We start from the raw sequence: 26,139 nt of genomic DNA, 5'->3' as shown, positions 1-26,139 counted from the left end.
AGTTTCTAATTAGAGTGCCTGGTGCGCTGATGTTAGGAAGTGCACATTTCTCTTACGGAGACCTGAGTGAGCTGGTGCTGGTGCCAAGTTAGTAAAGGCAGTTGCCTAAAGCAGGAAGGCAAATTGGGCAGATTAAGCAAGCAAAGCAGGGAAGGCCGATGTCATTTTGACATTCACCACCTCAGCCAAAGGCCTGGCAGAACAGCTCCATTTTGCAGGCCCTGCAGAATTGTAATAAATCCTGCATGCCCCTGATCTCAACTGGGAGCATGTTTCACCAGGCAGGGGCCAGGGCTAAAAAGGCCCTGGCCCTGGTTGAGGCAAGGCAGACGCCCTTCAGGCTGGGGACTGCTAGGCAGAGCTGCTCAGCTGAGTGTAAGGCTCTTTGGGGCACATATGGGGAGAGACGGTCCTGTAAGTATGCTGGTCCCTGGCCGCATAGGGCCTTGAAGGTTAGTACCATAAACCTGAAACTTATCTGGTACTCAACTGGCAACCAATGCAGCTGGTGCAGCACTGGCTGCATGTGCATCTGCATAGACATCCCAGTCAGCAGGTGCACCCCCGCATTTTGTACCAGCTAAAGCTTCCAGGTTAGGCCCAAGGGTAGGCCTGCGTAGAGTGAGTTGTAGTAGTCTAACCTGAAAGTGACCATTGCATGGGTCACTGTCACAAGGTCATGGGGGGGGGATAAGGAACCAGCTGCCTGAACAGCCACAGATTAACAGAGTGGCATTCGTGGTTCAAAGGGGACTATTTTTTAGGTAGGCTTTGAATCTATGATATGCTTATAAGTCTGTGGTGCCACATTTTTAATTTTTGGGTGAGGGCTAGGTCTTACTGTTTTGTCTCTTACTTTCACAGCTATAATTAACCTTTGGCTTGAAAGATCCTATTTTTCTGTCTTAATATTTGTGATTTTGATTTCTGATTGTTAGGGTATGGCTGGACTTGAAGGATCATCGGGTTTACCTGGAGAACCTGGGCCTAAGGTATGTCCTGTGCAGTGTTCCCTCTAAGCTGAGTTAGTGTGAGCTAGCTCACCGTTTTTTAGCCTCCGGCTCACACATTTTTGCCTTAGCTCAGGAAGGACGGCTCCAGAGCAGACTACTCTATGCAGCAGCCAAGTCACTTGCTCACAGCTTTAATGCCAGCAGTTCACAAAGTAGGATTTTTGCTCACAGGACTCTACAGCTTAGAGGGAGCATTGGTCCTGTGACATGTGTTATATGAAAGATTTCAAAGTTATTCAGTGCTTTGTCATTCTAACATTCATTATAAACTCTACAAAAGATTTATTATTCCACATTCCTCTGTTCTCTAACATCTATACTAATCCTCTAGACAGTATGCGTTCACACACACTATTCGCATACACTATGACATTTGTGTAACATACATAGATGCTGTCCTACAACATCCTAATACTGTGATAGTGCTACATTCTCTTCTGCTTCATCTATTTGGTCAACTTGATGTAACCTAGATATCACTTGCTGAATGTTGATCAGGCCCTCTCTAGACAGCCTATAAGTTGCATGCAAGAATCTAGAGAGCCTTGATTTCAGGGAAGATAGGGAAGGCTGTTTTTCTGCAAGGCTAGATTGCCTGCAATTGGTACCTTTTCCCATCCTGCTTAACACCTCCCGCAGTTGGCTTCCCTGGTTGTCTGTATTCAGAACAAGGCCTTTCTGTCTGTTTGTTTCACTCATTTCATGTCACATAGCTAGAGTAGCTGCATTTGAAGTTTCAAATTGGGCCATCACATACATATGCAACATATACCTTAAGGACCTACCACACATGGACCTAAGGGTTCCATCACAAATACTGTTTTATACTTATTTACTTATTTTTTACTTCATTTATAGTCTCCCTTTCTTGATGAGACTCAAGGTAGATTCTTGTGATAATGAACGGGATAGTTCTCACCGCTGGGAAACTGAGGCACTCTTTGTTATCTAACTAGGGATACGTGTGCATTTCAAATATAAAAGGGAGAAGAGAACCGCGTAAGCTGCGTTGGGTTCCCGTAAGGGAGCAGGGTAGAGTATACATAAATAAATAATAAATAGTTGAGTTTTGGGGATGTTCTAGATCCTTTAGCACAACAAAATGAATTATCCAGCTAGTGAACATTGTGTATGATGAAAGTAGTGGTTACTACAGCTCAGAAACTTTAAATACCTTGGATTGTCTAGAATTAACCTTTGACAAATTGTTTTGAGAATTTATTTCTCAAGCAGATTGCTTCTTCATCTGCATTTAGTCTCAGTGTTGTATTCACAGGGCAGCAAGGGTGAGCCAGGACTACAAGGAAAACCAGGGATACCAGGCATCAAGGTAAACATGATTTAAGTTACATATTGTAACTTCAAGCTGGGCATTCTGTTGATCAGTAAACATAATATGTAGTTGCTTTGTGTCCAAATAGCATATCAATGTATGTTTATCCCTTAGAGAACTTACATTACAGTAAAAGCTTTGTTATCCAGTGCTTGATTATCCAGAATGTTCAGGCAAGCTCCTCCCCCTCAGCCATCATACCCCTGCATCTTGGGCATGCACACAACCCACTCCTGTCTCTTGACACCTCTGGCTATTTCTGGGCTTCTGAGAGCTATCAGTGCCAGTCGATGTCATCCTCAGGTGTCTCCTTCACACTCAGCCTCTTCAGGCTGTCAAGGACCCAGCTCTGTAGGACACCTCTCAGGCATCTGGCCTGCATGTTTGCCTGCTGTATAGGATGGTTCTGTGGCCTGAGGGAAAAGGGATGAGTCCTGCTAGGTGTGTAGGTGCGATGTATTGTTCCAGGTTCTGCCCTCTAGGAGCCTGAGCCCATCATTTTCAAATGGTGGATTGGAATGTTGTAGTGGGGAAAAACCAAGGAATTCAGTCAATCAACAGATTTGGGGTGGTTGAATTTTGGTGGGAGAAGGATAGGGAAGTCTGCTGGTTAAACAGGGAATCCGTGGGGAACCTTAAGAATTTTGAAGATACGTAGCTTTCATTTCTGTCAAAAACAGCTACAAGCCTTTCTGCTCCATGTTATAAGTCTGAATCATTCAAATAAGGAACCTACTTTTGTAACTGTTATGCTTTCTCAGGTCCCAGCTCTGCAGTAACTTTGTCACTGTAATACAGAGAAGGCTGGAGAAAAGGAAAACAAAGAAACCACTAAGCCACACATACCACTGAAATAAACCTATTCTTAGTTGTTTTCATCTAACCTTCCGTGTGGTTCCTTCAAGAATATAATTCCCTCATAATAGGCCAAGTGGCTGCTGGGTGGCATCCTAAATCCAGGCATTTCCATCATTGAGGACTAGAAGAGTAAGCAGTCCTAAAACCCTTGATTATAAAAATAGAAGTACATAACAAATAGAATTGTAGGGTGTGAAAGTTAAGTCTCTGGTTTCTAGGTCTGAAGATAAGGTGTCATCACAGAGCACTGTCGCCATAGCATTCCCAGTAGGGTGTGATTTGATTGCTACAGATTCTTCTGGGTAGGGACCACAGCATAGCAATACTTTTGAATTTCTAGCACATCAGATTAACAGGCATCACCATTCCCCACGAGTGTTGGATAACAAAGCCTTTACTGTAGTTGCTGCTAGGAAAGCCACCTGTACAAGTTACAGAGTAGTCAGGCTTAGCTTACTTAATAAGTACCATTTACAGTTAAAGTAATCTATGGGTGATGTTATTGTTATGATCCAGTGATGTATGCTGGACTCTTCTGTTGTGCGCTATGGAAAGGGACAGCTCCTGGCTTAGTATGGAGCTCCAATTAGGACAGAAATTGCATGAACATGTGAGGTTCTGGCTCCTTGCCATGTCAATTAAAGGGCCAATCCAGCTCTGTTTAAAGGTTAAGAGAATGAGAACAAGCCATGGAATCCCACAGTTCCTTGTTTTGCACACACATTCTCCCTACTGCCCTTAACTATAGTCATTATGTCTGTACCAAGAGTAACCATGATTAATGAATACCATGTTGCATTCCTGGCCCCTCTGGTAAAATAAAGCAAGTGTCCAGTAGCATCTTAAAGGCTAATAACATTTAGGTTGATATGAGCTTGAAACCTTATGTTAATATACATATTGTTAGCCTCTAAGATGCCTCTGGACTGTTTTATTTTGCCATAACAGACTAACACAGCTACCCATTTGCAGTCATAGAAGGCACCCTGTTGACATTAGTGACATTAGACAAAATTAAACAGTGATAAGTTAGCATCGGGGTTGTTAGATGTAGTATACCAAAAGCAATGCACACTTTAATCATACATTATATAATCTCAGATTTATGGAGCTGTTGTATTATTCAGGGAGAACAAGGAAGACCAGGTACTGCAGGTGAACCAGGATACCCCGGTATACCTGGCACACAGGGTTTGAAGGTATGTGTACTGCCATTTATAACACTGTGATAAGTAGTATTTTGTAAGTGTTTTAGAACTGCTGCAAAGGATATACAAGATAGGCTTATACTCTTTTCATAATCATTAATTGTGAATCCTTCCTTCAGTAAGTGTCTGAATATGTTTAAAAAAGCAATTCATGATTATTCACAGGGGTGTAAATTAAGGCTACCTTCTCCAGAGATCACTGGATTTTTATGAATGGTGTTTTGGCTTGCTGGATTACTCTGTGTTAGGAACACTTCCTCATTAAAAATTCCTACATAAACCCTGTTGAAATAGACTTGGAGCATTTCAGTGTCCAGTTGTAATACTTGTCCAGTTACCGCAATATCTTTTTGGTCTTACAAACCACCATGAGCATTGCTATTTGTGCAGACCAGTACAAGGTGCATTATTTTGGATACAACGGACAGGAATTCATGTCACTTTGCTGGTACATTTTTGGGAAGGGAAGGACATCAATTTGTGTTATATGAGCATTAGAGTCAAGAATTACTGCAGAGTAGCAATGAGGAAGGGACGTTAACTTTTCACTTCATAAACTGTGGATCAACTGACCTGTCACAGGACATTGTTCATGTGCGCCCAAACTTCTCTCTAGTCCTGTAGATGAGACAAGCTTTCTCAGGATATTTATACTGTTTAATGGGGTAGATGGATTAATTTATAGTACAGAAAACTAGATGCAAGGCTAATTATTCCTATTAGCATCCAGTGATGATCTTCCTTAGCTCTGAAGATTTATTTTAGGAGAATATATATTAAAAAACTGGCTGTGCACCTATATACGGAATATAAATAAAGACTTTGAGATAAATGCTAATGCACTAAATTACAGAGTAGTTCTCCATAAGTCACCGCAATTCCTCCTGAAAGTGATACCTAGATTTCATCTAAACCAGGATATCACTTTGCCCATGTTTTACCCATAGCCACAGGATGATAGGGAGTGAAGTTTGTACAACCTGAACATGCACAGAGTGCTACAGTTTTACCTAAATAGAAGAAATCATTCAGAAAGGACAATGATCTCTTTATATCATGTGTAGGTCTGAAGACAGGTAAAAAACTGTTGGCGCAATCCATTTCAAGATGGGTGGTGACTTGCATAAAACTGCTATAAGCTGGCATGAGTTAACTGCCCACTACAGCTGTCTGCTTACTCCACTCAAGTCCAGTTCACTTCAGCTGCTTTCTGCTGTGGTTTCTCCATCAAATCCATCTTTAGGTCTGTGATGTGGTCCTTCATAAACTTTCACAAGACATTACTTGGTGGACATAGACGCCACAAGAGATGTGGCAGTAGAAAGAGCGGCCCTGCAGTCTGTATTCAAATGAAAACTCGCACTAACCTTCATCAGTTTGCTGCTCTTCCATGTGGGACTGCACATGCACCTCAAAGGTGAAACCTGGGTTGCACTTACCTGTAACTGTTGTTCACCAAGTGGGCTCTTATTTAAATGCAAAAATTCTCCACAATCCAGAGATGAACTAAGGGAAAGGTGCTCTGCCCCCTGTATATCATGCTATAAAAGCCAGAAAAACAGTGTGGGGAAGAGAGAGAGAGTGCCAGTAGGCTTCTTTGAGCTTCAACAAACTTTGTGGCAGGCTGCATGTGTGCAGTACCCATGTATGACTGCACAGGTGACCACTCAATGAACAACAGTTACAGTGAAGTGCAACCCTGTTGTCTAAAAAACTGATCTTTACACCATACTGACTCTTACCCAGTCACTATTTTCTAAATAAATACAGAAACATTAAATGGGAATGAAAAATATGGAAAAATGAAGTGGAATGAGCAAAAAGTACAGCAAAAGGAAAGGAGTAAGATGGTGAAAAACTAAGATGACAAAATGTACAGAGTAAATTAACAAATGGAAAAGATAAATACTTCTCTTTTCTAACCAAGTGTTAAGTTTGAGGGTTCTCTGTTAACATATGAAGGCCCCGAGCACACGGGCCGGATATCGCGGGGGGGAGGTGTGGCTAATTGCCCCGGTGCAGTTTGAGCCGCGCCGGCGGCACAGCACGGGTCCTTCCCTCGGTGTCAGCAGGTAAACGAGGGACCGGGGGGGAATGCCACGCACCGGCACGATCACACCACAGGCGTCTGGAGGCAGCTCGTGGCAAACGCTACTAGTACCTTGGAGGTACTAGTTTTTAAATGCGCATTGTCGGTGGTAAACCACGGGTGCGCTCTACTTCCCAGATGTTGGGGTGTGATCGCGCCCAGATAATCCGCCCACCTTCTGTGCCTCTCCCGTGGCAACTTTGCCATGTGACCGGGGCCGAAGCTGAACTATTTATTCATGGTTCTTTGCCCAGAAAAGCACATACACATACTCCTGCACAAAAAATGCTGTTTTGATTAATATTCCTGTACACATTTGTTAATTTCCATGCTTCTACAGACTGTTTGCTGGAATCTTTTACATGTATGAATATTTAGGTTCCAGTGCTTAAAAAAATCGAGAGGCTTCTGTGTTTCTGGTGGACTGCACAATCAAAAATGCTTCAACCCAACTGTATGAATGCATGTGGAACAAAAGCAGGTCTATTATGGTTAAGATTATGATTATTGTGGTACTTATAGTAACTGCACTGTCTTTCCATAATTAAGGTTAGATTAAAATATTCTATTGGAGGTATGTGCCTAACATACCATCCCCCTGGTTTTAGGGATTGATTTTTTAAATGGGAAATCCTTTTTTCCAAAACACAGTCAATAGATTACATCTAGCTACCATTTTTCTGATAGGGAAGAAAGGAGTCCCTTTCTTTATCCCTTTTTGACCACCCAAAAGGCTATGTGTGGGATTGTGGGACCTGTAAGTGCTAAAGATATGTGGTATGGTGGCTGTAGGAAGGAGAATTGGACAAGATTGAGTGAAAAAAACTGGCTAGATCCAATCCAGTGCTGTATAATTTTTTTGTTACAAAATGATGGGGAGTGGATAAAATAGCACTGAAATTAGAATTGGAATGGCCAGTTGGAATACTCTAGATTTTCTTTTTCCTTTCTGGAGAATGCACAGATGGAAACATAAAGCCCTTCTGAAAAAATATCAGTGTTTAATCATGTGTGGGAATAATCAACATCCGATAAGGCACATGCTGGAATTTTTTTCCATTTTAAAAGCAATTTGACCTATAGAGTAATTGGAGGACCATAATTATAAAAGCCACTACTGGCCATTATGGGATGGCATAGGAGAGATAGGGAAATAACTAGAATGGATTATAGAATATTAGATAGTGGCCATTATGAAAACTGGGTTAAAATTGCTTTGATGTGAAAACATGCAGCTGAACGTGAGGCGGTTGTGAATGACACTGGTAGTCTCTTTGCAATGTTGGTGTTATTTTTAATATCACATTTTTTAAATCACTGTTTACTTTGATCAGGGTAAATATGCAATACTGTTTCTGCAGTTCTGCTTTGATTTCTATAGTATGAGTTTTTAGTAATTTCACTGTGATGTATTGATGAAAATTGATCATAGTTGTACATGATGTTTGAGGGGAAAATGTGCTTTTTATCTCTCTGTTATTTTCAGGGAGAGAAAGGAAACCTTGGAGAGAAAGGCATCCAGGTATGTTGCTTTTCAGTAATTAAACTGAATACAGATGTAGGTGTAATGTAAAGAACTTACTCTATGCACCATTAAATCATAATAATTTGAGTAATATAATAGTTTGTTTTAAACATTTCAAGACCATCAAGTCAATTCCCCCTCTTGCACAGCTGTCACGTTGCAGTCATATTGTATCTGATATTAAAATACAGAATTTTAAAAACAGGCTAGCCTCATCAATATGAAAATGAAGAAGTTTAAATCCTATTAGATAGCAGTATTATAAAAATAACTTGCTAACTATAGGAAAGGTGACAATAGTGGCTTGGATCCCAATTGTTGTTTCTACAGGTTCAAGGATTTCCACTCAAGAAGTAAGCTTTTCCCCACCCTGCCCCTGATCTGGGAGGTAGGGAATTTCAAGCTCTCACAGAAGGTGGGAAGATCACACTCAATTAAATCCATTAAATACTGGGTTCTAGACGCATTGCAGTGATCAGCTCTGGTTGTAAAGCCTGCAAACACCACACCCAACACACACACACTCCTAGTGCTGGCTATTTACATTACACCGCTTATCTATTGGTTAGTTCCTGGATACAGACAAGCTATTGTTCTAGAGAAGCAAGCTCAGCCCGTTCTAGATACAGCTTGAGGAATGGCTTTCGGCTCAGTACATAACACCCCTCCTCCCTAAGTTTAAAAGCTCCTTAACAGCCAAAGTCTCTTAAGTAGGCTGGTTTGCGTTGTTCAAGGGTTGAATGTTGCGGTTCTATCAGAGGGGTTGCGGTCTCTGGACTTGGGTCCAACATTGCTGGCGTGGTGCTGGCAGACGGTAGCGGCGTTGGCGTGACATCGGGACAGTCCATGGCCACCTGCTCAGTTGCTGTGCCCTCTGGTCCATGTGGCTGCTCGCTGCCCACTGGAAGCTCCCTCATGGGCTCTGGTTCCTATGCCCATGGCAGCTCCATGTCGCAATCTTCTGAGACCGCTAATGGCAAACCTGGTTCGGCTAGGAGGAGACGGTGGCGGAGCTGGTCTATGTGCCTACGAAGGACCTGACCATCATTGGTAGATACCTTGTAGGACAGGGGTCTGGTAACTCAGATGACCTTGGGGGGAATCCAGGCAGGACTGCAGGAAAAATTCCTCACGCAGACGGAGTCACCAGGGAAAAATCTTCTGGGTGCCTCTTGGCTCTCTGGAGATGGGCAGTGCTCCAGGGCTTGATCTGGGTGCAGCCTGTCTATTCAGGTAGTTAGGCGCCTGCCCATGAGCTGCTCTGCGGGGCTGCGGCCAGTGGTGGTGCTCGGGGTCACTCAGTGGCCAAAAAGGAAAGCCGTGAGTCTGTGGTCCCAGTGTCCATGGACGATCCGCCGGAGGGACTCCTTCATGGTTCACACCATCCTCTCTGCTTGCCTGTTGGTGGCCGGGTGAAAGGGAGTGGAGCAGATGTGCCTGATGAGGTAGTGGCCCATAAATTCCTGGAACTCCCTCGAAGTGAAGCCTGTTCCATTGTCTGTCACGACTGTTGGAGGGCCTGGATCACAGCCTTGGAGGAGGTGGAGGCGACAGGCACCACCTCCAACCATTTGGGGTATGAGTCCATCAAAATGAAAAATATTTCCCCTTGGAAGGGGCCAGCAAAGTCCAGGTGTAGCCGGGACCATGGTTTGTGGGGGGATTCCCACTGTTGCACTCGTGCCCTGGGAGGTTCCAGTCAGGTTTCTTGATAGGCCTGGCAGTGCTTGACACAGGCCTCTATTTCACCGTCCATGCCTGGCCACCACACATAACTGCGGGCCAGCGCTTACATCTGCACAAGTCTGAGATGCGTCTCATGCAGAGCCGATAACACTTGCTGGCACAAAGGAGTGGGCTCCACCACCCGGCTCCCCCACAGAAGGGAACTCTTGTGGGCTAATCCCAGTGCAAATTCTGGGCCCACCCGGCTGGTGGGCCAGCCCCTCCCCACCCAGTCCAAAACATGGGAGAGGACATAGTCCTTCACGGTGTGGCAGGACACATCGGCTTCCTGCAGAGGGCCGTTGGGAAGTTCCTCCATGAGCAGGATTTGGTGTGCAGGAGCAGGGTCGGGATCGCAGGAGAGGAGCAGCAGGCAGCTGAGGGTGTCAGCATGTCTCACAGCCTTCCCTGGTTGGTGGAGGAGGGAGCACTGGTATCCTGCCAGGAAGATTGACCATCGCAGCACTCGGGGTGAAAGCATCTGGGGGGTCTAGCGATCCAGAGCCAGCAAGCCCAGCAGGGGCTTATGGTCTGTTACGATGGTGAATGGCTGCCTATAGAGGTAGTCGTGGAATTTCTTAATAATATATTTTTTAATTTTCAACCAGGTACACAAACATACATAAAACATACATATGGGGGTAAATTGTATATAAGTTGTGATTTTAGTGCCTTTTCATAAGGGTTTCAAAATGAATAATTTAAAGTTAATAACATCTTTTTTGCAAAAGTTGTAAAAAGAACATATTTTTCTGGTCTATAACCTCTTCTATGTAATGTTGCTTAATTATGTCCTTGTCTTGTTAAAAGTTCTCATACCATATATAAAATCTTGCCCATGTATTTTCAAATGTGCTTTCAGTGCGTCCCTTCAAAAATAAAGTAAGTTTGTCCATTTCCGCTGATTCAAGTACTTTGTTAATAAGTTCTTCTTTACTCGGCATTTCAGGGCTTCTCCAATATTTAGCATACAAAATTCTGGCAGATGTAGTCACATACACTATAAGATAGAAGTCACCTCTTTTACAAGATTCAGGCAAAATATTCAAAAGAAAAATTTCAGGAGTAAAGGGTAAATAACTTTTCAGCATTTTTTGGATTTTGGATTTCATGAATCCAAGTCCAATTTTTTTTTTGCATCTCACATAACCACCACATGTGATAAAACGATCCCACTTTGTTTTGACATTTCCAACATCTATTTGAACATTTTGAATCAAATTTAGCCAGTTTCTCTGGAGTTATGTACCATCTATAAAACATCTTATACATTTTTTCTTTATAAGAAAGTGCTTTTGTAATCTTAATATTTTTTCCATATCTGAGACCAGTGGTCTAACTCAATACTGTGGCCCAAATTTTGGGCCCACTATCATAACACTTTTAACAATTTCATCATACATTTTATAGTCTAACAGCAGAACATACATTTTTCTTATAAAATTCTGTTCAACACACAACATTATCTTATCAATTTCTAAAAAGTTTTCACATAATCCTGTTGCTTTATCTTTAGTATATCATGATTCAATCTGAGCTTTTTGCCACCAATTTAGCTCAGATAGTAATTTCAAATTAAATTTAAAATCTAGTAAATCATGATATCTTTTTACTAGTTCTTCTTGATATGTCTTTGGATTTGTAAATGCTTCTAACAGGGCCACCAATTTGGAAATCTTGTGATAAAACTGTTTTCTAATTGGCTCCCAAACCTTCATTAAGGAAGCTCTCACCCAATGTTGTTTAAATTATTTATGGGAATCAACTTTCCCATACCATAAAAGGCATGCCATCCTAATAGCATGTCATGTCCTTCTAGTTTCAATAACCTTTGGTTATCCAATGTAATCCACTCTTTAATCCAAGCCAGTGCTGCTGTTTTGTAATAAAGGGCCCAATCTGGAAGCACAAAGCCAGCCCTTTCTTTAGCATCTTGCAACGTTTTAAGCTTTATTCTTGGTCTCTTTCCTTGCCAGATAAAATGGGTAATCAATTTATCCAATTCTTTAAAGTAGGTTTGGTTTTGAATAACCAGTATTGTTTGGAATAAAAACATCAATCTTGGTAAAATGTTCATTTTGATAGTGGCTATTCTGCCCATAAAAGAAATCTGAAGATTTTCCCATTTATTCAAGGAACTACATTTATTCATTAAATTTATTCCAAGATACTTAATTTTCTTCTGGGTTTCAAATCCTGTTTTTTCCTGGAGGAGTAATGCTTGAGACTTTGTCATATTTTTTGCCAGGATTTTTGTTTTATTTTTGTTAATTTTTAGACCTGCCACTGTTCCATACTTCTGTAACAAAGCTATAAAGACATTAGTAGAATCTAAAGGATTTTCTAATATAAAAGCTAAATCATCAGCAAATGCTAACAATTTAAATTCTTCACCTCTTATCTTATGTGTCTGCAGCCAATGTCTTATGCTACACTGATTATTAAACTGAGCCTTTGGTGCTGCATCACTATATTTAATACACTTTTCATACAGTAAAATATTTCTTGTATGTAATTATTTTTCTTTCCTTTTTCTAAAGGGTCTGAAGGGGGAAGGGGGCAGACCAGGTATTCCAGGACAGAAGGTAAAATTCAAAATAATTTATTATTTTTCCATTTCCCATTACATTTATTTCAGAGGATAGTGTGCATTCTAAAACAACTTTTTAGTTTTTCAATGCAATAAAACCTGTGTTTAAAAATAATTGTATAAAGGAGTGCATGCTGTGTAGCTTTAAATGTCTAGAAAGGCAAAACCCAGCATTGTCTTTTCAAGTACTTAACCTGCCTATAGAAGAGCCAAATCTTCCTGTCGGTTTTAAAATAGCTAAATTTGTTTTCCAGGGGTGAAAAAATATTTCAAGCTTCTAGATATAAGCTCCATTTTTAGGGCCAACCTCAGATTTTCAAATACCAAACTTTTCTAGGGCTGAGTAGATGTTTCAGATCTGTAGGTACCAGTATCAAAGATCTAGATGGTTATTCAGGGGGCACGTTTGGGAGACTGGGGGAAGCCTCTTACCGGCACGAAAGCCGGGAATTGAGGCTCCTCCGCTTAAAGTCTCTCTTGCCCCAAACGGCCCCGGCTGCGTTGTGCCCCGTGAAGGGGATTAGCAAAGCCACAGGAATATCGGAGTGATGAAGCGATAAAGCTGAAGTTGAAAAATAAGCGTATGCCGCTAACTGTGAGTTGGAGAGCAATTTTAAAGCGGCGGTGTGAGCGCGTTCCGTCCCCCGGGAAAAGCGAAGGGAGGAGGGAGGATTCCCCCACCACCACCAGGAAAAGAGATTTTCAAAAGCTGAGAGGGGGGCGAGGCGAAGACCTGTTTAAGCACATTACCTTTTGGAAGAGACTTAATAGCGGGCCAGAAGGAGCCATCCCTGGGCGTTGTAGCACGAACTTTCGATGCATAAACAAAGTTGAAAAATGGCGATGCAGAAAGAGAGAGATAAGAAGCCTTTGGAACGGCAGACAAAGAAGACGGGAACTTCCTGTCCGAGTCCCGCCTCTGCTGGAACTGCTGTCAATCAAAAAGAAAGTGATCTTGCGTGCCATCTGCTGGAGGAACTGCAAAAAATAAACCGAAAGCTTGATAATATGGAGTGTGCCTTTGGAGATCAACAGAAAAAATTGACTGAGACTGCAGACAAGGTAGATGACATCGCAAAGAAATGTCTGGCGTCAACGGAAGAAATACAGACTGTTAAGAAGAAAGTGGTCAAAGTGAAAAAATCAACAGATGAAGCAAGAAAATAAATTACTGATGCTTCAAATGGAAAAGTCAAACCTGATTCTTCGATTTCAAGGATTGAAAGAGGAAGCGCGAGAGGATCTCAGAGAAATTCTAGCAACAGCGTTGGAACCACTGATTGGCAGCAAAGCGGAAAAGATAAAAGAAGAGATGGATGTGGCCTATAGAGCCTACTCCAACTATACAAAGAATAATAGGCTGCCAGCAGCAGTGGTTGTGAAGTTCACCAAACAGTGTCTCCGGGATCAAATTTTAAAAGCAGTATCAGCGGCACCCTTGAAAATTGGAGAACAATCAATTCGAGTTTTGAAAGATGTCCCATTTGAAATTAGAATGAAAAGAAAAGAATATAAAGGATTGACTTTGTTCTTACAAAAACATCAAATTAGTTACAGATGGTTAACGCCAGAAGGACTGGTCTGTAAATACAAAGACAGAAGAGAAAAGATTGATTCTATCTTGAAGGCGAAGGAGTTTTTGAAAAGGCACGCCAACACAGAAGAAGAAGCAGAACTGGCCGAGTGGATGTCCGGAAAAAGCGATGAGAGCAGCAGTTCGGAAGGAGAGGTGAGAGAAGATGAAGAAAAAGGAGCAGCCGGAGGTCCAAAGTATAATTTGCGAGAGAATAAAGGAAAGCACTACAAGATTTAAGGACTTGTCTAGATGTGCCAAAGAAGAAATATTAACTCCAAAAGGACTTTACTGACATACTAATTGCCTGATTTGAAAAGAATAAGAAGAAACAGATGTTTCTCCAACCGCAGAAGAAGCCAGAACTTTGATGTGGACTTTAACCTTAAAACTAACAGATTAACATACCAGTAATTAATATCACTCACCACTTTTCTTTGTCCCGCTATATACCCTTCCTATTTTTCTAAAAAGCGGAATTTCTCTCCTTTTTAGGAGAGGGAAATAAAAGATTTAAACAAACAAAAAAAAGATCTAGATGGTTATCAACCCTGAACCTTCCCCTGCCTGCCCCGAATATGATATTATGACACCCCCCTCAGAGGCAAGATTTTCCTTACGTATCTGGGTATCTGTTTTCTTCTTTCCTGAAGAACTCTGGCTGTCCCATCGTGTCACAGTATGATATTTTACTACTGGCTCAGCCCAGGAACCTGAGGGAAGTGTCATGAGCCCCCTTTAACTTAAGCAATTGAAATGGCACTTGAGGCATTTTGAAATTCCAGATTAACAAAATATATTATTCAACATAGAGGGGGAATGTCAGGTGAAATCAGGGGTTAAATTTCTGAGGTAACTCAATATATAAACCTGATGTAAGTCATTATATGCACAGACTTTAGTTCAAATGTTTCAGGCTATTTGGAGTTTCATAAGTTTTTTTACAGTGACTTAGGATCTTTAAGATGAGAGGTTTTTGTTCCAGTGTTTCCAAAACACTACAGTACACTTTCTTTGAGCATTCACTGACTGTTTTGGTTTCCAGAAGCCTGGGACATTCTATCCAGTACCCAAACCCCTTCTCTGATCACACTGGTACTCTTCTTGAATTTTAATTGACTCTTAAGATTTCACAAGGCAGTCTCTAACCACACCAGACCAGGGATCTCTCCACTCTTGAGAGCTATCTCCCTGTTTTGACTCGGTAGGGAAATTCTTCCCTCACTGAAAGATTTATCCCCTTTTCTTGGCCCAAATGGGAGTCTTTTCCTAACTACTCACTCCTCTTGCCAACTTTCCCAGTACTCCATCTGTGTTAAACTGCTCTCTGTCAGGGCTGAATTCAGAAATTGTCAATACTCGACTCTTCTCAGCTAGGGCTGAAATCAGACTGACTTTCTCCTCAGCATTCAGCTCTCAAGTCTTTCTCTGCTCAGCTGATGCTAACTAATCAGATTCCTTGGAGCAGGCTCTTTGGCTCTGTGAACAATTAATCCTTCATAGTTTACACAATACTGCTGAGATTTTAAAGTGCAGTCCATCACAGATATTTTATATGGCTAGAATTGGTAATTGTGATAATTGTTCAACATGTTCATTACTGTATTTTAATATTTGATTCCTCAAGGGAACCACGGGATTAAATGGACATGAAGGACAGGTATGTGTTGCCAGATCAAATCCCCTAATTTCCAATAATGTGCTTTGGGAAGAAGTTATGATAATATATAGAGTTAATTGTGTATGAGTTACAAATTCTAATGTCCAAAAGCACATATCCTTGGAAGGTAATTTCACATGTACTTTGGCTTTTATAAGAATTGTACCCCTTTTCATTGAATTAATTGATTTGTAGAAAACACCTAAAAATCTGACATTTATAGGACAGTTGCCAACAGCTATTCAGTCTCTAGCTGGGAAACAGAAAACTTTCACAAATATTATCTCAACATAATACAGTGGCAGATTTTACAAAGCATAAGAAGTAATTTAAAAATCACAAATCAATGAAATCATAATAAACAAGAACATATTCTCCAAATCTGACCTCAAAATATGAGGCGTATAATAGTTTTTGTGTGAAGATCAGTGATACCTTAAAGACTAACAAATTTATTTCCTCATAAGCTTTTTTTCATAGCTCACATAACCAAATATAAAGTTATAAGCAATAGAATGGTGGGAGTGAGGGACTCTATGTAATCCACTAGTCTTCAACCCATTGGTCAAGGGGCTCTAGAGAGATCCATACAGCAGCCAATTTTTTGCTCATTTTTGGAAGGACTTATTGCTAGCATGTGTGTATAGGAAGTAGGGGCACCATGCATTCTACTTCTTTTTACATGCTGAGAGGAGGAGGACAATGAGGTAGTTCACTGATGGAGGGGATTCCTTTTGAGCTCCGGTCTCTAGAGTAGACTACCTCTTGTTCTGTGTGAGGTTCCTTTCCCCAGCTCTCTTGGTATGCTGCCCATAGTCCTGATGCTGACTGATAGGATCATAGCTCTGGCTTCTCTATTTCCTGTCAAGTTACTCTGGTGTCACGTGTTTTCCTGTCACATTCTTGCAAATTGGTGGGGCTTTTTTTGGGAAGGGGGATTTAAAGGTGAGCCCTGGGTCTGGAATGATTGAATACAAGTGGTTTAATTCATTTTTAACATTCAAGATTATTAACAGTAAATTACTGGTCCTATTGCATTTTCATTGTTATCTGTGCTGATGGCTCTAATCTTCCCTGCCTCCATGATGGACAAGCTGTACCCTATTAATTAACAAATAAAAAAACCATGTGAGTGGGATAAAGAAATTATTTAATTGGCCCGTTTGCTTCACTCTTTGATGTTTAATATAGTTTGGTTCACAACATATTTTTGAACAGCTTAAAAAGGCACAGAAACTATTGCTAATAATAACCTTTGCAAATTGTTTTTGTTCTTGAAGTGGTTTTATGTCTTTTATTAGCACACTTTAGTGGAGATTACAGTTTTCGGTGCTGGCTATTTCAGTTATTGGTTTTTTATTTCAGAAAGGCGAGAAAGGAGATCCTGGCATTAGTGGCTCCAATGGACAAAAGGGAGAACCTGGAGCAAATGGTCTGATTGGTTTACCAGGCCCAAGAGGCATGCATGGCGAGAGGGGCTCTCCCGGGGCTCCTGGATCTGATGGAAAACCTGTATGTTGCCACCCAACATATCCCTTTTTAAATGCCACTTTTTATTTTTAAATAATCATGTAAACTTTCTAATCCTTCTATGTTCTGTTCAGGGAAGAGGATTTTCAGAAGAATTTATTCGACAAGTTTGTGCAGATGTGCTGAGAAGTGAGTCCCAGTTATCACAGTTGGGGTTTTTTCCCATCAAGTGTGTGTACTTTCTCTTTTTCATTAACCTTTATCAATTCATTCCTGTTTATGTAATCTTGAAACCATTGCCCTATCACACTACTCTGATGCACTCATTTCCTTGAGGCACCATTTGATTATGTGGATGAATCAGTGAGGAGCTGATGAGTGAGTGGTCCTGACATTTGGCAGCAAATCAAACACAATGGCATCTTTTTTATGCCCTCGTAGGGGATTTTTATTGCATTTTCTATAAACTACAATGAAATTAGGGAGGGGATCTACAAACTATAGGAGAAAGTAAAGAAAACCCGCTAAAAACCCAAGAGATGGTGGTCATACATACTGCTTAACAAGTTAGCTTTTAACTCAACATTTGATTCCAATTCATTGAATGTGGTCATCTGATAATCTATTAATACTTAAGTAAAAATTTAAACACCACCGTATCTGACTTCTTAAAGAGTAATAAAAGATTTACTTATAACAAAACATTGTAAGAGATTTCAGAGTGCAATAACATCTCATTTTTTATACTTTTTCTTTCTCAAGTGGTAGCTTGTCTTTGGGGCTGCCCCCCCCAGTTTAGAGTCTGAGTTCTCGTCTGAAGATGCCACTGCTCCCTCTTCTTCACTTTCTTTGGTGCTGCCTTCTTCCTCCTCTTCTTTTTCTCCTGCTGGGAGACTATGTTGGTGCAGAAATTCATATACCTTTTCAACAGAGTCGATTTTTTTCCCTTGTCTATAAATTTGAAGATTGTGCCTTCGGGTACAAGCCATCTGTAGGGGATGTTGTTCTTCTGTAGAAATAAAACCAAATCTCTGTATTTTCCTTCTTATTTCAAACGGGATGTCCTTCAACGCTTTTATTTCTTTCTCCTTGACTTTCAAGGTGGTTCCATTTGTTGCTTTGAGAATTTGATCACTCACGTTCTTTGAGAATTTGATCTCTCACGTTTCTTCTGGAGAATCTTATAATAACTTCCCCTGACAGATTATTCTTTCTTGTAAAATCTGAATACGCCCTATAGAGCGTATCAATTTCGCTTTGAAGTATGTCCGCTTTTATATCTGCCATAGGGCCTAAAGCCTTGCTTATAATCTGCTTCAGATTCTCGCCTTTCTCTTCCAGAACACCTTGAAATCTTAGAACATAGCTTACTCTTTCCATTTGTAGCTGTAACAAATGAGACTCCTCCATTTTTCTATTTTTCTCCATCACCTGCAGTTGTTTTTTAAGCTTCTTGGTGTCCTGTCTAGGCACAGAACTCGCTGGGCTGGCAGTTCTGGCAAGAAGCTTAGGTTTCACTTGCTTGTCTTTCTCATCCTTCCTCATGGGCGCCATGTTCGGGAATTGTTTACTTTTTATAGAAGTTATCACAGTCTCTCTTAAATCCGCCTGGTAAGTTCTTAAATGCACTTTATTTCAATCCATCTTGCTTCAATAGCCCCCCCCCCTTTTCATACTAGCTCAAAGTTCGTTTAGTTTTTCTTAGCGGGGGAGAATTCCCTCCTCCCCTTGCTTTCAAAGGGGAGGTTTTCGGCTAGTTCTTTGGTGTTTCTCGCTTAGACATTAACTCACATTTCAATGATAAGTCCGCTTTTTTTTTCAATTCGCTTGGTGTATAAATTCTGCCCCCCAGGCCAGTCCAGGGATGGGGGAAAGAATTCTACACTGGCACCATATATTACTCAATCACCCAGAGAGAGAGGCTCTCTGGATTTAAAACAATAGCCACCAGGAATCTCTCTAAGCTTAACCCCTCACCAACCTGAGATTCGAGGTCCCCAGAATTTCAGTTGGCATGTGGGTTTTATACATTAGCAACTCTGTCCAGAGCTGCACAATTACTCTTACACAGTAGCAGCATTTGGCGAGCAGCAGGCACCAGGAAAAAGCCTTGGAGTACAGTTACCCAATCCAGGCACTATTTATAAACAAGAATAAAGTTTTTTCAGTACAGGCTTAGCAATCAGAATACAAAGATTCAAAATAAGAAAGGCTAGGCAATGTTATGCCTTAACTACACATTAGAGATGCATATTTACCAAGTCAGGAACAGTTATCAGTCCAGAATAGTCCATGGTAATAATCCAATAACCCCAAGGGAATTGGAGCAAGAAGTCCATCTTTGTAAGCATGCAGCCATGTGCTTCAGCTGCACCAAGGAGTTCTTTGTTCTGCCTGGAACAGCATTTCTCAGGTACAATTCAACAGTAAGGAGAGAGCAAGAGAAAAATCAGACTCTCCTCCAAGGGTCAGACAATTAAAAACCCCAATCTAATTATGACTAGCCATGGCCATTAGCCAATCGCAAGTAGACAGGGAGTTTCCAACTTTTGGGGTTGTCATGGTTACAACATCTGGATGGTCAGAGCCTCTGAAGGACACACCCGGGTCATGTGCCCTCCCACTCTCTAACCCACCATGGCCTACGTGTGTATTTGCTTGTTTGCTAGGCCATCTTCCAGCATGAGGTGTGAAGGTATGTGGTTTATGGCATGGCAATAAAGCTTCTCTGACCAAATGGTCAGCCATCTGGTTTCAATAGGAAATCAATACAGCAGGGACACATTCCAGGGAGAAATGAAGCCTATAGAAATCAATATTTCTATACACTTGGCCACCAAACGCTTGCTCCGGAGTGCGATTTCTAGTTCCCATTTGGGACGCTCCACAGTGGGATCTTCGGGGCATGGAGTAGCCCCCCTTCACTGGCAGGGTTGCTGGAGGAAGGGCTCTCTAGTGCCCCACAGTCGCGCTCCTTCCCAACCGCGGGCTCTGACAGCCGTCTCCCAAAGCTGTGTGAGAAAGCGAACACCATGGCGAACGCCGAAACCCACAACACAATGGCATCTTGATCCTCTCCAGCTTTTAGTAGTTTTAAAAAGTTAAATGGATCAACATTTGTTTTTGTCCCATCACAGTGTGATTTTTAGTCAACCTTTAGAATTTTTCTAAGAAATACATTCTAAGTTCTTCTAATTAAGACTATAAACTGCAATGTTTCATTCCACTTTCTTTCAAATCATATTACGTTTTCTGCAATAATATTTTCTATAGTCTCACGTTTCCCACAATGGAAAAAAATACAAATACCATGGCCTTTGTGTGGTCTTGAGCATGTGGAAATGCATTTTTAAAATTCTGGAAGAGCATTGCATGTGTAAAAGTTTATTGTACCCAAACATGATTTTCTTTTTTCGCTAAGCATAGCGCTAGAGCCTCTTGTGGTAATTTCAAGGATCTGTTAACATGACTACAGCACAGCAGGTTTTACATATTAAAAAACTGGACATGAGTTTGAGGAAGTAGAATGGTGCTTCCCTTTGTGTCCACATATAACTGCATTAAGTTACCGTTGCATTCTGTGTATTGTTCATTAGATACAGGCTAATGACTTCAACTTGTGATGCCTAGACTTCATAAGTATTATTTTCCAGTAACAACTTTATGGTTTGCTTTTCCTTTATCCTACAAGTTGTTTGTCATGCTCAGGACCAGGCTAATACAAGCCAAGATGAAATTTTGCTGTGGGGACCAAGGAAGTCTGTAGCCAGATGTGTATGTTAGATTTTTAGTAGGGCAGACTTTAATGAACTTATAGGCAGGATAACAAATTTAGAGTCCAGTGACACCTTTAAGACCAACGAAGGTTTATTCAAGGTATGAACTTTTGTGTGAATGTACACTTTTTCAAATATTTATATTATTTATAAATATTATTTGTAAAAGTGTGCATGCACACAAAAGCTCATACCTTGAATAAACCTTTGTTGGTCTTAAAGGTGCCACTGGACTCTAAATTTGTTCTACTGCTTCAAACCAACACAACTGACCACTTGGAACTATCTTCCTAGGCAGGATGAGAGTCAGTCTATGGGAAACAATGTTGGAAGGGAAAGGAGCAAGTGAAGGGTGGGCTCTTCTGAAACAAGATCTCTTGCAAGCTCAAGCCGTAACAATTCCAACAAGATGGAAATATGGTAGGGAAACTTTCTAGAGACATTGCAGAGCCTTTCTCCATCATCTTCAAGACCTGTTGGAGGACAGGAGATGTGCCACAAGACTGGAGGAGGGTGAATGTTATCCCAATCTTCAAAAATGGGGGGGGGGGTGACCCAGGAAACTACAGGACAATCAGTTCGACCTTTATCCCAGAGAAGATATTGGAGCAGTTTTTAAAGGGGTCAGCCATATACCTCCAGGAAGCCTCTGGGAAAGGCATAATGGCAACAGAGTTTTGTTCAAGTTTGCCTTCAACATCTGGTATTTTGAGGCCTCTGAACATGGAGATTCTATTTAGCTTTTGTGGCTGATAGTCATGGATTTGATCTATGATTCATGCATTTGTCTATTTCTTTCCTTTTTAAAAAAGAAAAGAAAAGGAATAGGCAAATGTATTGACCTCCACCAAATATTGCAATACCAAATTTCATAAGTTAATTATGTGCTGACTCAAAAGTTTTTCTTGTTTTCCTCACTGAGTCTATTGCTCGGAGAGTTGAATTTGATTACTAAGACAAAAAATTCTCTCACGTGCCAGCTGTCTAATTAAATAACATAGATTTAATTGACAAAAATTAGAATGCAAGTAACTAATTCTTTCTTCTCCAAATAGGTTTTTAATTCCGTTTTTAAAAATTAAGCATGTCACTAATTAATCTGATGAATCTGTGACATGACTACATCAAACAAACTTACGAAGGGTATAGTTCTCCTGCAGTTCTGTTCTCCCTCCTGCCCCACATACCTAGTCTCAGGAAGAGAGATAAGGACTGAAGACAGTTCTGTTGAGACTGTGCTTTGAGGACTGTAGTTTCTTTGAAGATTATTAATAGAGTTTCCTTAATGAGAAGGCTAGTAATGGTACACACTTCCTTGAAAGACACCACTGTAATCTTCCCTTACAATGTGAAGACTTCAGTTAGTGATTAATACATTCTAGGACCAACCCAACAGGCTGGCCAGTATCCCTCACGAACTGTGTGTTGTAAAATAGTCAAAAGTATTTAAATTACTCAGAGTATCAATGGATCTTGCTCTATTGGAAAGAAGAGATTTCTTTGCCTTTAAAAACCTTTATTTCTAAGGGTAAAAGGTATACAGGAAACCTACAAATAAACAAAACCTCTAAGAGCTACATTTCTAAGCTGCCTACAGTTCAACCATTGTTACACACTAACACACAGGTAATGGAGAATCTGTCCTTCTTCTCGACCCCTAGAAAGGAAGTCACCTGGAACAAACAACCAATCACTTATCACAACAGAAGTTACTTTTCCCGGGCTAATCCCCCATTGGCTCAATTGCCAGGTTTCCCTTCCAGGTCAGTCGAAACAATAGCAATACTAGGTAAACAAGTTAACCCTATAATGACTGGACCGTCAGACCTTGTAAACACATACATTTCCAACACTGTGTGTATGCCCTATGACAGACTCTGAAATCATCTGCAATGTGTAAATGTCTACTTATGAACCTATGAACCAGCCAAAATTAAGCAGGCCTATCCTGTTGATTTCAAAGGGAGAATTAATCACATGCTTAAATCTCTTTCAAAAAAATTATGAGACTTGACCATGCTGAATCCAACTTTGAAAATACTTATTAAAGTCAAGTTTATATGGTGTGGTGTTTTCCAGGCTGTTGGTTTTTTTAATGCAGTGGCATACTCTGTTAGATCCTAAGCATTTTTGTCTGAATTCTCCTTAGCTCAGTTGCCTAACATACTTCGGAATGGAAGGCTGCAACAGTGCGATCATTGCCAGTCTCACAATCCTTCCTCAGGACCTCCTGGCCCACCAGGCCCAATTGGCCCACAAGGTCCTAGAGGTTTTCCTGGCTTGGAAGGAAATGATGGCATTCCAGGTCTTACAGGAGCTCCTGGACGTCCTGGAAATCGTGGACCAAGAGGTAATTAATTGTATGCCTATTTCACAAAGCATTTTTTCTTTTTCTCCTTTGTTTAACAAGATCTACTTGGGTGTGAAGTGCAAAGGTCAGTTAGTACAAATGGATTGCATTTTGAAGAAGGATTAAAGAAGGAGCAATGGGCTGGAGACTATTTAACCTGCTCCTAGCCTTTAAGTTTTCCCCTAATTCCCAGCGATATACAAACTGGTTGAAGATGTTCCTTACATTTCTTTGCCGAAGGTTGGGCACTGAAAATTGAAAACTGGTTCTTATTTTTGGCAAGCTCCTTCTCCATTAGAGATGCCACCAAAACATGAACTCCCTGAGCTCAGATGACAAAAGTTGGTAGATCGTAATGTTTTCAATGTAATGGTTACAGCCTTGAATTCTTCTCTTTTGTCCTTTCCTTTGATTGTATATCTGAAGCAAAAAAGAGAAAAACTCTCTCTTTTTTCCATTTCCCCCAGTCCCTCACTTCCCAGTTTTCTCATGCTCCTCTTCTGTCCCCTGATCCCCAGGTTTTGTATGCCATTTTGGTAGCATGTGTTGCGCATCTGGATTTTGTGGTTCACAGTGTATAATGTGTGAGACACACAATGGACTTCATTTCCCAGAATTCTGCAGTGTTACTTTGGGCATTCTCATTGCCAAACAGCACTGAACACTAAATTTTTCACAATAGCAACAACCACCAACTTGGGGTGTGTGTATAGTAGTGACAGAACAGCACTGAATGCTCACATGATGCTGGAAGTTCTATTAATAGAAATGTTGCCAGGTTCTCCCCCCTCCCCCCGTAAACAACTAGTGTATTTTGGCCTGCTTTGGATCTGGATGATGGTACAAAGTTTAATTTTTTTAAAAAAAAGCTCCTCTCCTGTAGTTTTCACAATCTGAAATCCTCCAGGTTGGGCTGTTTGCCCCGTGGTGGACATAGACATGGAATGTTCAGCATCTCATCTGGTTGAGCCCCAGTTTATCCAAGCCAAATTCTGAGGGCCAAACTACATGTTACAGCAGATGCGGGTTCAACCTGTGTTCAGCTGTAAAGACCTGGTCCGAGCAACTTTGCTGTTAATGAGCTGTTAAGCCTAGGCAAACAGGAAATGTTATCATCTCTGGCTTTGTGCTTATCCCAGTGTTTATTTCTAAAGAAAGAAATGCCAGGGTTCAACTGCCTGGAAGTCCTGTTGTCTGACTGGAAACCTGCCCATTTGTTCTGTTACATGTGAGCTATGTGTAGTTTTTCTTGGGGTGGAGGGATACTGGCACTCTGCGGATGCTCCAAACTACTCTTTGTAACTGCTCTTGCCAGGATGAGTCATAGCTCTAAGGCAGACTTTCATCACATATTCGGAAGCCATTCCAATAAGCCAGTTAAACGTCCCCTTATTTGGGGTTTCTGAAAACTGAATAGTACACGCCACTGTAGGCATTGTCCTTAAACAAGATCCTCTCCCCATCTTTGTTGTCCTTTTCTTGTATTCCTTTTCTCTCGCGTCAGCAATAGAGGGCTTCTTGTCTCCCCCTCCCCCTCATGTTTGGTATTCCTTGTGTGCCTGTAGGAACTCCTGGCCTTAGTAGTGGAAGGGGGCAAGATCTGGCAGCAACAAGGCAGCTTCCCCTTCTCTCTTCCCCATCTACTGCTGTGTTGGGAGCCAGAGCCTGTCCTCTCAGCTGACACCAAGCTGGCCTTAAACAGAGCACAGAAAGCTATGTGTGCTCAAGACATTTCCACAAAATAGTTTCTTGTATAAGAATGAGGGATTTTTCTAGGTGCTTTAATTATTTTCAAACATAATTTTGTAATCCAGTGATGGAATTCTTCAAATCTTAACAAAAATGTGATTAAAGCAGTTCTGGGGGTGAGTGGGTAGGAGTCGACACTGATCCTTAAAATAATCATTGTGGTACAACGGCTGCATGTATCTGTTTCTTGTTACCAGGATGATTACATTAGCAGAATAATTTACAGAGCATGACTATAAACTAAATTCTTTGAATTTAGTTTATATTTCAAAGTGTACTCATTTAAGGTTTTAACCACTATAAAATCTTGGCTGCAATCACACACACTAAATAATCCACTTTCAATCCACTTTCAATGCATTTTCCAACCGGATTTTGCCAGTTCACACAGTAAAATCCAGTTGGAAAGTGGATTATTTAGTGTGTGTGATTGCAACCCATATCTCTCAAACACTTGGCAAGTAGATCTAAACCCCTTATATTTATTTAAAACATTTATACCCCACTTTACCTCCTCAGACCCAAGGTGATTAGTGCTAGGTTGCAAGGGCACAAAAGGTAACAGTCCAATTAACATTAAAAATGTACAGATTGAAAGCATTGATTTAAAAAGCACAGATTACAGAATTAAAATGAATGCAGGCAAGTCTGTGGAAATAATTTACCTTCCACCAAATGCTTGCTGGGTTAAAACTGTCTCACATGCCTTCCGAAATGCAGTGACTGACCGTGGCTTCTGCACCAGCTCTTGCAGTCCATTCCAAAGGAGCCCTAACCATCGGAACAGTCCTAAGAGATGGCAACATCAAGAGGAGGATGTCTGAAGAATGTAACTGGCCCTTGTGCTTCCACATCTATTAAAGATGCCTACTTTCATAGCAAACTGAAGTGGACAAACCATTTCCTTACCAATTAGGACTCCACACTATGGCATGTAGAGAAGAGACCAAACTGTAGTTTTTAATCCATAAAAATGCTTCTGAATTATGACCGCAAAAAAGTTTTGGGAAAGAGAGATCTTATGTTACCTTTTATGTTAGTTTTCCAGAAAAGGGTCCCAGGCTACTTTGCATGTTCACCTTACATTACACTTAGTATCCTACATATTAAGTTCCAGTGGATTTCTCTGAGGTATTTGTTTCTGCACTTTCTTCTTTCTCCTTGAAGCAGGGGCAAGTCTTAGTGATTCTGGAGCCGTGAACAAAAGTCAAGCATGGCCC

General features: G+C 41.0%; 1 protein-coding gene across 1 annotated transcript in view; it reads left to right on the top strand.

The window, feature by feature from the left end:
- Nucleotides 1-26,139, top strand: part of COL21A1 (collagen, type XXI, alpha 1) — a 209,669-nt gene that overhangs the window by 171,609 nt on the left and 11,921 nt on the right. The window contains exons 20-28 of the mRNA XM_015408301.1: nucleotides 939-992; nucleotides 2,290-2,343; nucleotides 4,332-4,403; nucleotides 7,988-8,023; nucleotides 12,292-12,336; nucleotides 15,542-15,574; nucleotides 16,940-17,086; nucleotides 17,179-17,233; nucleotides 22,970-23,170. Coding sequence (XP_015263787.1) covers nucleotides 939-992; nucleotides 2,290-2,343; nucleotides 4,332-4,403; nucleotides 7,988-8,023; nucleotides 12,292-12,336; nucleotides 15,542-15,574; nucleotides 16,940-17,086; nucleotides 17,179-17,233; nucleotides 22,970-23,170 — 697 coding nt within the window. The remainder of the gene's footprint in view (nucleotides 1-938; nucleotides 993-2,289; nucleotides 2,344-4,331; nucleotides 4,404-7,987; nucleotides 8,024-12,291; nucleotides 12,337-15,541; nucleotides 15,575-16,939; nucleotides 17,087-17,178; nucleotides 17,234-22,969; nucleotides 23,171-26,139) is intronic.

This window comes from Gekko japonicus, unplaced genomic scaffold (assembly GCF_001447785.1).
Source record: "Gekko japonicus isolate JY-2015 unplaced genomic scaffold, Gekko_japonicus_V1.1 scaffold383, whole genome shotgun sequence".
Taxonomy (NCBI): Eukaryota; Metazoa; Chordata; class Lepidosauria; order Squamata; family Gekkonidae; genus Gekko; species Gekko japonicus.
Note: the sequence above shows the minus strand (reverse complement) of the source record. Positions and strands in the feature narration are given on the sequence as shown.